The sequence below is a fragment of the Saccopteryx bilineata genome, chromosome 1, assembly GCF_036850765.1.
Source record: "Saccopteryx bilineata isolate mSacBil1 chromosome 1, mSacBil1_pri_phased_curated, whole genome shotgun sequence".
Lineage (NCBI taxonomy): Eukaryota > Metazoa > Chordata > Mammalia > Chiroptera > Emballonuridae > Saccopteryx > Saccopteryx bilineata.
In genome coordinates, this window is record NC_089490.1 from 82,519,412 (window position 1) to 82,533,667 (window position 14,256).

The window sequence follows — 14,256 nt, forward strand, 5'->3', positions numbered from 1 at the left end:
CCCCAGCAGATCTGTATAGACCCACTGCCAGGTTTCAGAAACCCAGAGAGTTCCATGTCACTACCTGACACCTTCTTCCTAGAACACAATGAAACAAGGCAGCAGAGCCAAGTGTGGCCAAACTGATGGTTATAATTAAGAAGCAGTGGCAGTTCTCAAGCTCAGCAATGACAAGTATCTTGACTCACCAGTTCCCACAGCGAGCTTCACCAGAATATTGTTGAGCAGAACCAGGCCCACTGCTATAAACCATCTAGTATCAACTGACTATATACTGTTGTATAAAGTATCAACAGAGATGTCACCCCAAAGACGTGCTTCAGTAAGTGTATGGTATTAAGTATTCCTTCTATTCCAATGCTGATTCTGGAGGGTGTTAAGGACAAAGAAGTCACAGGATTCAAGATTCGGTCTTGGTCCTTGAAGAAAATGTATTCTGGCAGAAAAGCAATAATGATAAACCTGCATGAGGATGCAAAGAATTTTGCCTGGGAAAGTCAGGAGAGCCAACAGGAGGCTAGTGATGTCTGATAAGGGCCTACAGGACATGTGCATCTTCACTGGGGGGAGAGGGGGGGATGTCCAGAGAGAGGAAACACATCTGCAAAAGTCACAAACAGGAAACGCCTGGGGAACTGTGGAAATTGTGTGTGGCTATAATGTGGCCACAGGCAAGGGATGTAGAGAGGATTGGAATGGAAGCATTATGAAGGGCCTCACCTATCACATAATGACATTTAACTGCATCCTGCAACAGGTTATGCATGTCACTGAAATGGCAGGGCAAGGTCCATGCTGGCAGCATGGCAGATAGCAGAGAAGGGGAGAAAAGCAAAAGTCAAGCAACCAGACCTTTTTTTTTTTATTAAGTGAGAGGCAGGGAGGCAGAAAGACAGACTCCCTCAAGTGCCCCCCACCTGGGATCCACCCAGCAAATCCCTACCAGGCCGCTGCTCTGCCCATCTGGGGCTGCTGCTCCACTGCTTGGCAACCTAGCTATTTCAGTGCCTGAGGCAAGGCCATGGAGCCATCCTTACTGCCCGGGGCCAACTTGCTCAAAACATCTGAGCCATGGCCACAGAAGGAGGAGAGAGAGAGAGTAAGAGAGAAAGGGAGGAGGAGGTGTGGAGAAGCAGATAGTTGCTTTTTCTGTGTGCCCTGACTGGGAATCAAACCTCGGACTTCCACATACAGGGCCGATGCTCTACTTAACCAACCAGCCAGGGCCAGATTAACATTTTTTTAAAGTTTCTTTCTGAGTAAGTTTTATTTTCTTAAGACAACATTTCCAATAAGGTTTGGGAAAACACATCCTACTGGAATGCCAAGAGAACTGTGAATCATTTTCTTTAGCCCTCTTAATTTTACAGGTCAAGAAACTAAATCCAAACATGATAAAGCCCTGACGACAGTCACATGCAGAATTTCCATCACAAGGGCAGGAGTCCGGCCCATTTGGTGGGGTGCTCGCAGCTCTTCCTGCTACAGCAACTGTGAGATCATGGCCACAACTGTTGGTCTAAATGATCTGACAGACACTACAAACCTGGGAGAGGACAACCCAAGCTCTCACCAGTGAGGTGAACAAATGAGCACTTTTCAAACACATAGCTGTGATACACAGTTGTATGAATTCCCATTACAAAATCACAGCACAAGCATGACACTCTATCCCCAATATTTCTAACATGCGTTCACTGAACAATGGTGCTGACCTGGATTCTGCAGCCCAACGTTAATCACCACCCATTGTGGCTAAGCTGTAACATTAACCAACCAATTTAAAACCATTACTGACACAGAAACATGTATTTAGAGATTTTGTGCCAGCTGAGAAACCATACAGTTTTTTGGCCATGTGGACAGAATACTCTATATGGAATGCTAAATACTCAAAGCCACGCTGGTTTTTGGGGTTACCTTTCTTGATTGCTCATTTTCACATACATGGCTTTTACCAATTCCGGGCTTTTTAGAAAATGGTCTGTAATAATCAAGAACCTAAAAAAAGAGAGAAAAAAGTTTGGTTACTAGAAACATAGTAAAACAGACACGGCCTTATCTATTTTATAGGCATATCTCACATATAAAAGCATTCCTTTTCATTGAATTTTTGATTAGCTGTAATAGTAAAATGTCTTGAGGCTCACACACTATTTTTCTATTAGCAACTAAAAGAAATTAAAATCCTTAAATTATTTTTCTTCAATATTAGTTCTGAAAAACTTACTGAAATGATTCAAATTTATTCACCTGGAGGAAAGGGTCTGCTATTGCACTTTTCTGAGAAGGGAAAACACTCTCTATAGTTTAAATAGAATGAAGTTCAGCTACAAGCTTAGGTATAAACAGAAACATTAAATTGTTTTAGTCAGAAGCTTAGTGCTAACATTAACCGGAGAAACAGACACGTCTTACTTTTTATCAAACATATGCCAACAACACAGGAGTGAGCACTGGCTGGATTACCTCCCCTTTAAGAGCTCTCAAGTTACCAAGAAAACATCCTCATTGTCAAGCAGTGCAGCCATCCAAACTTAGGGCTCAACTATGGAAACCCCCAGGCAAAGAATAGAAGCATATTTCTTTAAAGTGCCACTGTGACAATAAAAAGATTGAATAGTAGTATTAATTAATTCTGAATATTTACCAGACATCTGAAGACTTAAGAACTAAAGAATACACTGTTCAACATATAAATAACATATAAAAAGATGAGAAATAAAAATATGAAACTACACAGAAATACTGTTTTAAACCTTGGCAGGACCTGAAAATCTCAAAATTTGACAGCACACTCCTTTAGCAACGATGCAGGAAACCAGGTACAGTGGAGCATGTGGAGGATACAACATCTATGAAGGACAACTTGGAAGAGTTTGCCACATTCTAAAACCACATTCCCTTAGACTGAGTAGTTACACTCATGAATTTGTGCAATAATCGTACTTGCCCACATGCAATATGACACATGTATGAAGAAGATTATTTACTGCAATGAAAAATGGCAACAACCTAAATGTTCACCAACAAGGGACGGATCAAATAAAGCCTCACATATTCATACGATGGAAGACAAAAGAAAAGAGGAAGTTCTTTACACAATGATATGGAAAGATCTCAAAAATGTGAATAAAGCAAGAAGCTCTCAGCAGTGTGGTGAGAAGAGCAGTAACAGCTCACTTGTTCAGAGCCTGGGCTTGGAGGACCCAGGTGGACAGTGGGAGGGAAATGATGCATTTGAGTATATTAACGATGTGAATACATTAACTAACCAAAGACTACTGTGTGATTTAAGTAATATGTCCCAGCAAGTTACCCTAAATGTATTTTTGTTTAACAGAGACCCTGCACAGGAGTGAAAGCACTGCCTTCTCTCAGTGAGAAGCCATTCAGGTGACCCTGCTCCCAAGTTGAGAGTCTGGAGGACTCAGCTAAGTTCTGTCTTAACAGTAGCTATTCCTGGGCAGGCAAATTACAGTCATTTCTCCAAAATAACTTTATAATAACATCTACATCTCTTCTCAAACAGAGCAAGAGTAACAGAAAGAAAAGATGAATTTACTTCCCCTCTCTATCATGGCAATTCGGCAACACAAAATTCAAAATTCAGGCTAAAATCTCAGGGCACAGGGAGTGGTGCTGCAAGCAGCCCCGCTTCCCCTCAACAAACACTTTCTGTCCCTGGTCCCAGAGTGGACCTGCCCCAGGCAGTCAGAGGAAGAGCCTCTAAGTTTAGTAGGAAATTCCTCATTTACATGTGATTACAGAACAGCCAGTATTCACAGAGCAAGCTGTTGATGCCAAAGCACTGACCACCATTCTACAAGTTTCTACAATGGTTACAAACCAAAGTGCATGAAGGTTCCTCTCTCCTTCCCTCTCTCTCTCCTCATCATTTATAACTGGTTTTTGAAGTATGTTAACAGTTACAAATAGACTAACCAATACCTGCATTACAGAGTCCTACTTGTTACTGTTAATTCAAATTCGGAGGGACCCGAAACATGGAAGACAGGAGCAAGGTCCATCGTTTACACATCAAAGCTTTATTGTCTAGCTTGGCCAAGCGGCCGGAACTCCGACAGAAATCTGAGGGAGAGCGCGCCAACCCTTTGTTCTACTTAGTTTTTATAGTTTTGTAAGTGGGAAGTACAGAAGCAAAAATTGCAATTAGGAGCCCCTTACCGCTACTGGTTATAGTCATATGTCCTTTAACATGATAGGACCTCGTTCAATTTGCAAACCATACATCATTTTGGAGAAAACAAAATTTACAAGTCAACACAATGGTAGAAAGATGTCCCTTTACATATTAAAGGCTTTCCTATATTATCTAGTGTTTATCTGCTATCTCTCTTTGTCCAGAGTCACACATGCATTTACATAGGAGAGGTAGTTTCGGTGGGGACAAATGCCCGCAAATGGCTCATTGCTATAAGAAAAGGTTTATTTTGGCTTTTCCTGTACCTGGCTAGCCATTCACCCTTTTCCCCACAGGCATTGGTGGAATGTCTGGGAATCCATGTTTTCCTCCCCTTGCATTTACAATACAATGCCAAGGGCCATCCTGGTTATGCCAATCACACAGCACAGAGACTATTTCTCACAATTTCTCTGCACACCTTAACCCAAATTAATAAAATGTTCTCCAAGCCTCCTAAAATATTAATATTAATTCTGTAGCCTTTGGTACTTTACAACACCTGCGGGTGAATGGCTCAGTGGCTCCTCAGTTACCACCAAGAAGGTGGTAAGAGCCATCTGACCATCAAGGAACACATGAAAAAGAGTGTTAAACGTGATGATGTCTTTGGGAAACAGAGGTAATCCTAAAGCCAGGGTTTGAGGGAAATTTTCTAATTTTATTATCTCCATTTCCACACACAAGTATACAATGTCAAAGGTATATTCATAACATAAATAAAAATAGATTTCATTGACTGCAAAAACCTAAAACATGTTTTTATGCCTCACTGATTAAAGAGTTGGATTTAAACACACTCTTGAAAATGAAAGCCACTATCCTATTTGAGATCTGAGAACTTCAACCCACATGTGCCTAATACAGCAATTTGGACAAAACTTACAAAAGTGCTATAGCAAATAACCTTTTCCTTCTGTTAGTTAAATAACATTTTTCATGGGTTAAATAAAACAGTAAGATAACCATCAGTCCAATTCAATGACAATGCTTCTTCTACTGGAAAACAGATGAGACAAAATCTCTGGGGGAAAAAACGAGATACTGTTGGATTGTGGAATGCTGCATGTGCAGGCACAGGTGAAACGCTTACATAAGCGCATTTCCGCTACCCTTCTGTTACACCCCACTCGGGGAGAAGCAGCTGTTTGAAGGGTGAAGAGCACAGCCAGTCTCAGAGAGAGAGAGAAGCCGGACATGGTACCCATCCTCTCAGCATCACAGAGCGCCACTTCTCCGGCTCCTAGTAACACCAACCAGTAACACCAACACAACTCCAACCAGTACTATTTACCTTCTAAAGCAGTACAGACAATGGAAAGGATTCATGCATTCATCAAAGATTTACTGAGTTCTTACAGATGTCTGCCATTTTTTCCTGTCTGATATCCCTTTCTCCTTCTTTGTATAATAGAATTTTTTGCTTTCAAGAGTAAACTCAAACCTGCCAGCTGGGGCTGTCACATGGCTACAAAAGCCTCACCTTGGAGGTGAATGGGTGACCCCCATGGAGCCAGAGGAAAGGGCTGATCGCGGGTGAGAATGTGAATAAGAAGGGTGCTCCCCACACACACACACCTCACAAGGACTTGGCACATTAGCATTTCTCCTATAGAACACCTCTGCTTTTAATTCCCAAACTTCTCAATACACTTGCCAAAGTGTTCAAAGAAAAATGTTTACCTACATCCTAAAGTATTCCAACATTTCACAAAAAGATGTACACACAGAACATCACAAGCTGCATTCTACATGCAACTGAAAGTCGGGACTGTGTGCAGACACTTCGACAAGCACACATACAAACTACAGTATAGCATACACAACTTTCACAGGCACCAGGAACCCAGGAAGCTCATGTAGCTTGCTGCACCACAGAGGTGGGGAACCAAACCGCAGGCTGGGGGCATGCTGCAGTGTTTCAGAGAAGACTGCTGCAGACCCGCGGGGGTGTCTCTCCCAAGGCACTGAGAACTGATAAGCCTTAGGCAACTGAAGACTAAGTAAAGGACACCACAAATCACCCAATTCATTCAGCACATAAAACACCAATGATATTTTTCCATAAATATTTTAGAAGCTGTGGGTCAATGCCTTTGCCGCTCAGTTGCCACTGTAGCACAAAAGCAGCCGCAGACAACACATACTAACGAGCATGGCATGTGCCAACAAAAATGTGCCTATAAAAGCAGGTCGTGGGCTGGACTTGGCCCATGGACCCCAGTTCACCAACATGCTCTCCTACCCAATTACAGAACACTATGCAGTCCTACTTTCTAGCAACAAACAAGAAAACAAATGAAATATATAACTTTCGGTAGTGATGAGTGCTGTTAGAGAAATAATAAAGGAGAGTCAAGAAGTATAGATTTAGAGGGCAAACTATTTAACATAAGGTGCCATGCAGCTGTCTCTGGAGAGACATGTGAGTGGACCTGGAGGACATGGCCACACAAAGACATAAAGGAAGAGCATTCCAAGCAGAAGGATCAGCAGACTGAGGAGAGAACAAACACAGGGTATTCAAAGAAAAGCAATGAAACCAGAGGAAGTAATGAGCAAGGGAAATGGTGATCGGAACCAAAATGAGAAGGCCAGCCAGGAGCCGGGACAGGACAAGTACTCGAATTTGCTCCTAAGTGCCATAGGAAGCCACCAAAGGTTTGATTTCAGCACGAAAGTAGCAAACTCTGGCAAATTTTTAAAAGGTCACCTGGATACTGTGTGATTAAGAGGGCACAGAAGAAGCACAAAGGTGATTAAAGAAGTTCCTGCAGTCTGTCCACAGGAGAACTGGGTCTCGAGCTATGTGGCAGAGGAGGTGTGAAGCAGGTGACTAGGACACAGTCTGCGGACAGGGCTGATGAGTGGCGAGCAGATGAGAGTCAGAGTCAGGACTGGCTCAGGTTCGGGACTGAGCAGGGCTTAGCGCGGGGTGAATGGTGACTGGTCACTGAACCACCCAAGGCTAGAGCAGCAACAGCAGGCTTTGGGGGTGGGGGGGAAAACCCAGTCTTCCTACGTTTGAGATGTTAATTTCAAGCATGCACTAGGAAGGTGTACACATAAGTCTGGAGCTCTGGCGAGAGGTCATGACTAAACACATACATTTGGAAATCATCAACTTAGAAAGGAATTTAAGCTGTGGAACTAGGTAAGGTCACCCAGGAATGAGCAATGATAGAGTAGAGGTCTTAAAGATTGACATGGGCCATGACCACTTTGGGCAGATATAAAGAACAGCCGCTAGCGACAGAGGCAGGAGGAAAACCCAAGAGAGAGACCAACATAGGACGAAAACGAGACACTGAGCCAGCACTGATGCGGTCTATCAGTCCCAAGACCCACTATGCCTAAAACTCCAGGAACTCAAGCACTTCTCAGTTTTTTAAGCCAGTCAATGCCCTTCTGTGCACATGCCTTCTGAGCAGGGCTTCTGGCACTGAGAACTCAGAAGGATCCTGCCTACTGCCACACCCATCACAGGCCAGACACTATCTTGTTAAGGATCCAACAGCAGCACTAAATCTTCCATCAGGGAGCTCCCAGTCACACAGATAAGTGTCACATGCAGCGAAGTCTGAGTGTGTGGGGGAGCAGAAGAGGGACAACAGATTCAAACCACAACAGGAAGAACAATTATTTTTATCTCCCTAATATCTTTATAGTTAAGGAAATAGTAAAATGTATATGCATAAGGCAAGAAACATCCCCAGAGCAACAAAGATAGAAATCTGGGAGTGAAACTCTGTCATGCAAAATAAATCAACTAGATAACCCAAATATGACCCAAAAGTAGTACTCCACTCACAGTTATAAATCTGCTTTTGTAGTAAAACTGTGTATATAAGTTCAGCAGAGCGATATAAGTTTATGCTGATGAAGGCCAAACTGAAGTAGCTCATGGCTCACCTAATTCTTACAATTTGTAATACAGTAAGAAAGCGTAAGCCTGAAGTTCATCATAGCTTTCAACTCTTGTCTCTCCTCAACACTGGTTTTGTGATGCTGGAAAAGTTGGTTAACACTGCTTGAGGCGCAGGACCCTCATTCATACATGGTGGGAATATAGTCACAGGATGGCAGTGGCAGGAAAACAAGACCTCAAACACAGCGCACCCTCACCTCAGAGGGGCAGCACAGGGCAGCACCATCTTGTCATCCCTGTCCCCCACCCTCCTCCGTGACTCCACGCTGCCCATGCCTATTCTTTTCTGACCTTCTCATGCATATTTACTAGGCTGCCAGGTTCGGATGGATTAAAATGCCAACATTCAACCCTGGATTCATCCAGGGTTATCTAAGAGCATAAACACATCTTTAACACCTACGAACAAGAGAAACCAGCATTTTTAGGATATCATCCCAATAATTCAAACTGAGCAGAGCCAAAGCTGTCCTCGCCTACACCTTCCTGTGTGAATCAAAAAGATTCAAAGTTACTGAAACCTTACATTTGTCCCTTTCCAAGAAAAGATTCTAAACTCATGAATTCTAACACCATGTCATTTTGTACTCACTGTTGGCTATAGCGTGCTGGGAGGTGGGAGGTCAAGAAGTAGATTTTTTTCTCTTAATGTTCAGGAATGGGTTCATAGTTAACAGTGAAAAGTAATAATTTTCTTGGACACTGCTGAATGTTTTGTAGTCTCATTTCTGTTTACCAAATACAGAGTTCCTCTCACACAAGTCAAAGCATCCAGAGAATGGACTGCTGTGACCGCATCAGTGCTGGCTCAGTGTCTCGTTTTCGTCCTATGTTGGTCTCTCTCTTGGGTTTTCCTCCTGCCTCTGTCGCTAGCGGCTATTCTTTATATCTGCCCAAAGTGGTCATGGCCCATGTCAATCTTTAAGACTTCTACTCTATCATTGCTCATTCCTGGGTGACCTTACCTAGTTCCACAGCTTAACATCCAGAGTCGTAACATCAGTTAACGACTCCTTTCCACCCTTTTTCCTGTCTAGCCTCATCTAGTGACATCTGATAACTTTAACTTGAGCTATCCTGAAGTAGGTGTTATATTCTGTCCTTCAAGATCTTTTGTCCTTTATTCCACGCTGCTAAAACATTATAGATGGTTAAAATATAGAGCTAAGATACTTAACAGAGGAAACAATTCAGCTACAGAAAATGTCTGTATCTTAGTAACCTAATGATTCACTCATCATTTAAAAACACTTGCATACTGAGGGAGGTTTCCAATAATAAAATTATTTTTGTACCAGCTTCGGTTTGTGTGAAAGCAGTAACTCCAATAAAATAAATGTTCAGAAATAGAACTTATTTTTAAATTAAGTATAATTTTAACAGAAAAGTAAAGTTCACACTAAAAGAGGCCAAACTGGCCCTGGCCAATGGTAGAGTGTCAGCCCAGCGTGTGAATATCCCCAGTTCGATTCCTGGTCAGGGCACACAGGAGAACTGACCATCTGCTTCTCCACCCTTCCCCCTTCTCTCTCTCTCTCTCTCTCTCTCTCTCTCTCTCTTCTCCCCCTGCAGCCATGGCTCAATGGGAGCGAGTTAGCCCCAGGCGCTGAGGATGGCTCCATGGCCTCCATCTTAGGTGCTAAGAAGAGCTCAGTTGCTGAGCAATTGAGCAACGTCCCAGATGGGCAGAGCACTGTCCCCTAGTGGGCTTGCCGGGTAAAACCTGGTTGGGGTGCATATGGGGGTCTGTCTACCTCCCCTCCTCTCACTGAATTAAAAATAATAATAATAATAATAAAGCCCAAACTGGGCAAGGTCATTCCTCGCCTATGAAGTGCAAGTGGGTTACTGGCGGATCAAGGCTTCCCTCCCAGAGACAATCTGTGTTCTAAACATACTGACCGCTGTGTGAAAAACAGACATAAAATAGATTTTAAAGAAAAAAAAAAGAAGCAAAGGAGAAGGCCTGAACAACACTATAAACCAACTCCAAGGGTCCCAAAAACTTTTTACACATGGGGCCAGTTCACTGTCCCTCAGACCGTTAGAGGGCCGCCACATACAGTGCTCCTCTCACTGAGCACCAAAGAAAGAGGTGCCCCTTCCAGAAGTGCGGCGGGGGGCCAGATAAATGGCCTCAGGGGGCCTGTTGTGGCCCGCAGGCCGTAATTTGGGGATGCCTGAACTAGACCTAACAGACATCGATACAACCCACCCCCCAAAACAATCCACATTATTCTCAATAACATGGAACATTCTCCAGGACAGACCAGATGTTAGGCCATAAAACAAGTCTCACTATATTTAAGTAGAATGAAATTACATAAAGTGTGTTAACTAACCTCGAACATGATGTGACAGTAAATGTTTTCTCCAAGCTATGCCCACAATACACATATCAACCTCTAATCCTGAGTGAAACATCTGCGCAGCCACAAAAGCCACGTGCACACTCCAAAGTACCTGCATATCTGCACGCTATGTTGCCTCCCATACGGAGTGCCCTCAACCTCCTCAGGGCCTTAAAAACTTCTCCTCCCCGGGTTCGATTCCCGGCCAGGGCACACAGGAGAAGTGCCCATTTGCTTCTCCACCCCTCCGCTGCGCTTTCCTCTCTGTCTCTCTCTTCCCCTCCCGCAGCCAAGGCTCCATTGGAGCAAAGATGGCCCCGGGCGCTGGGGATGGCTCTGTGGCCTCTGCCCCAGGCGCTACAGTGGCTCTGGTCGCAACATGGTGACGCCCAGGATGGGCAGAGCATCGCCCCCTGGTGGGCAGAGCGTCGCCCCTGGTGGGCGTGCCGGGTGGATCTCAGTCGGGCGCATGCGGGAGTCTGTCTGACTGTCTCTCCCTGTTTCCAGCTTCAGAAAAAAAAAAATGAAAAGAAAAAAAAAACAAACAAACAAAAAAAACTTCTCCTCATCCTTCAAGGGCCCACTTAAACCTCACTTTTCCTCTCCCACAAAGCCTCCAGGGTCTGCTGAGAAACGTTCCTTATTTTGTCTGCATGTGTTGTTTTAACTTATTGTCCAATAATTATAATTCAAATTATAAAATCTCTTTAAGAAAAGTAATCTGACCTGGCCTGACCAGGCGGTGGCGCAGTGGACAGAGCATCAGACTGGCACGCAGAGAACCCAGGTTCAAAACTCCAAGGTTGCTGGGTAGAACATGGGCTCATCGGCTTGGGCAAAGGCTCACCAGCTTGAATGTGGGGTCACTGGCTTGAGTGTGAGATCACAGAATGACCCCACAGTTGCTGGCTTGAAGCCCAAAGTCACTGGCTTAAGCAAGGGGTCACTAGCTCTGCTAGAGTCCCCCAGTCAAGGCACATATGAGAAAGGAGTCAATGAACAACTAAAGAGACTAAGGAGCCGCATTGAAGAAATGATGCTTCTCATCTCTCTCCCTTCCTGCCTGTCTGGCCCTATCTGTCCCTTTATCTTTTGTCACATACACACAAAAAATACTCACGGCCATTCCGACTCAGGCTGTTTCTGGTGAGCTTCTATGACATTAATTGCAATATTGAGGTTTTCTTCCAGTTCTTTCATTCTTTCAGAGTTAAGGGATGTGAACAAAATCATTGAAGAGTAGGCAACAATTTTTTTGTCTGGATGATTTAAGCAAGATCTTCCAAATAAAGAAAAGAAAGTATTAGCCTGATTTAACAGCATGATAAAATATGACTAAATTCAGTACCTACTGGATTTTTAAGAATTTAATGAAGAATCACAACACTTTGAAATAAGTACATTATTTTCTGTAAAAAGAGCAAGTATAAAATTAGTCACAAGACAAACGTATCCATTAATAGTTAAGAAGGACAGAATGTTTAAGGGGAAGGTGGTATATTAGCAAGAAATAAAAATTGGGAGTCTAAAGCCCCCATGTAAGTCCTGGTTCATCTACCCATCATCTCTGTGACCTTAGGAAGGTCTCAATTTAGCTATTGTTAATTATAAGTCATGCTCTATGGCAGAATTTTATTTCTCATTTAAAATTCATAATAGTATTCCAGAGAAAGTATTAGCCTTATTTATAGCTCAGTTAAAGAATGTATTGACTTTATACAATGGTACCTTGAGATATGAGTTTAATTCTATCTGCAACCGAGTTCGTAGGTCAGTCAACTCGTATATCAAACAAATTTCTCCCATTTAAAATAACTGAAATAGATTTAATCCGTTCCAGCCCTGTGAAACATCCCCAAACTATCCTAAATTATGAAAAAAGACATGTTTTTAATTAAGAAGCACACATGTATATTTTACCAATGCATAACAAAATATATGAAATAAAAGAAAAAAGTGTTATTTAGTACTGTATTCTTACCTTGGAGACAGATGAGTGTGGCTAACGGAGGTGAATGGTAGAGGAGGAGGGAGGGAGGGAGGGAGGAAGGGATGCAGGCACTGTAGACACGTAAACTAAAAATTGCACTTTCTTAACACTAAATGTAAACTAAAACTGCACTTTCTTTACTTAAAATAAAACCACAAAAACTTAATTGTAAAAAAATGTACTTTCTTAACTTTAAACTTAACCTAAGCTTAACATTACATATTTTTCATTTAATCACCACCTGTTTTTGCCTTTTTGGCTGCACTTTTGGCACTTTCACTTGCAGGACTTTTGAATGAAAATCTATCCAAAGAGGTTTGCTTTCGCCTGCCTTCCTTTTAAAATGTTACAGAAATGTGCCTGACCTGTGGTGGCGCAGTGGATAACGCATCGACCTGGAAATGCTGAGGTCGCCGGTTTGAAACCCTGGGCTTGCCTGGTCAAGGCACATATGGGAGTTGATGCTTCCAGCTCCTCCCCGCTTCTCTCTCTCTGTCTCTCTCTCTCTCTCTCCCTCGCTCTCTCCTCTCTAAAAATGAATAAAGAAAAAAAAATTTAAAATGTTACAGAAATGTGACAAACAAGTGTCATTAAAAAGTGCTGAAGCACGACCAGTTGAAACTTTTTCTGGGTGTTTCTTTTCAATGAAACTTGAAAGCTTCTCCCACATTGCCAGCATGTCTTTAATTTCACTTGTAGAAATCACTTCCTCCGACTCTACCTCTTCCTCACTACTAATCTCTTGCAGAAGCTCAGTATGTTGTATCATCTGCAGCTCCTTCAACTCCTCAGTTGAGAATTCCTCCTCATGTTCCTCGACGAGCTCGTTTACGTCACCCTCATCTACCTCCAGAGCCATTGACTTTCCTAGGGACACAATCTACTCCAACGCTTCTACCTCAGTTTCAGTCTCTGGTTTGAGTCCTTCGAAGTCCCTGTCTGCAACAACATCAGGCCATAACTTTTTCCATGCCGAGTTCAAGGTTCTTCTTAAAACCTCTTGCCATGCCAAGTCAATAATGCGTAAATATATCACGATGTTGTGGTGATCTTTCTAAAACTCTTGAAGGGTTGGAACTGTATTCTCAGTCACCTCAAAGCAGCAGTGGAACAAGTGCTTTGTGTAAAGCTTTTTAAAGTTGGAAATGACCTGCTGATCCATAGGTTGCAAGACTAAAGTCGTGTTGGGTGAAAGGTAGAGGACTTTCACGAATTTGAACTCATTGACAAATGTCAGCTTCAAGACCAGGTGGGTGGGTTGGAGTATTATCAAGGATTAATAATGCTTTCATTGGAAGTTTATTTTCTTGAAGATATTTCTTCACTTTAAGACCAAAGACGAGATTTACCCATTCAATAAAAAACTGCCATGTAACCCATGCCCTAGCTTTGGCACACCACATAACCTGCGGTTTTTCTTTAAGAATCTTGTGAGTCTTAAAGGCTCGAGGATTTTCAGAATGATACACTAGCAGTGGCTTTACTTTACAGTCACCGCTAGCATTTGCACACAATGCAAGAGTCAGACGGTCCTTCATGGGTTTATGGCCTGGCAGCTTCTCCTCCGTGGTGATGAAAGTCCTCCGGGGCATTTTTTTCCAAAACAATCCTGTTTCGTCACAGTTGAACACTTGTTGGGGTACGTAACCTTCCTTTGCGATATGTGCAGCAAAACGTGCGGTGTACTCCTCAGCTGCCTTAACGTCAGCACTCGCAGCTTCACCATGCCTCACCACCCAGTGGATGCCAGACCTCTTCTTGAAATTTTCAAACCAGCCGTTAC

General features: G+C 43.0%; 1 protein-coding gene across 1 annotated transcript in view; it reads right to left on the bottom strand.

The window, feature by feature from the left end:
* Nucleotides 1-14,256, bottom strand: part of ATXN10 (ataxin 10) — a 172,866-nt gene that overhangs the window by 118,770 nt on the left and 39,840 nt on the right. The window contains exons 5-6 of the mRNA XM_066255553.1: nucleotides 11,604-11,762; nucleotides 1,921-2,001 (exon numbers count right to left, since the gene is read on the bottom strand). Coding sequence (XP_066111650.1) covers nucleotides 1,921-2,001; nucleotides 11,604-11,762 — 240 coding nt within the window. The remainder of the gene's footprint in view (nucleotides 1-1,920; nucleotides 2,002-11,603; nucleotides 11,763-14,256) is intronic.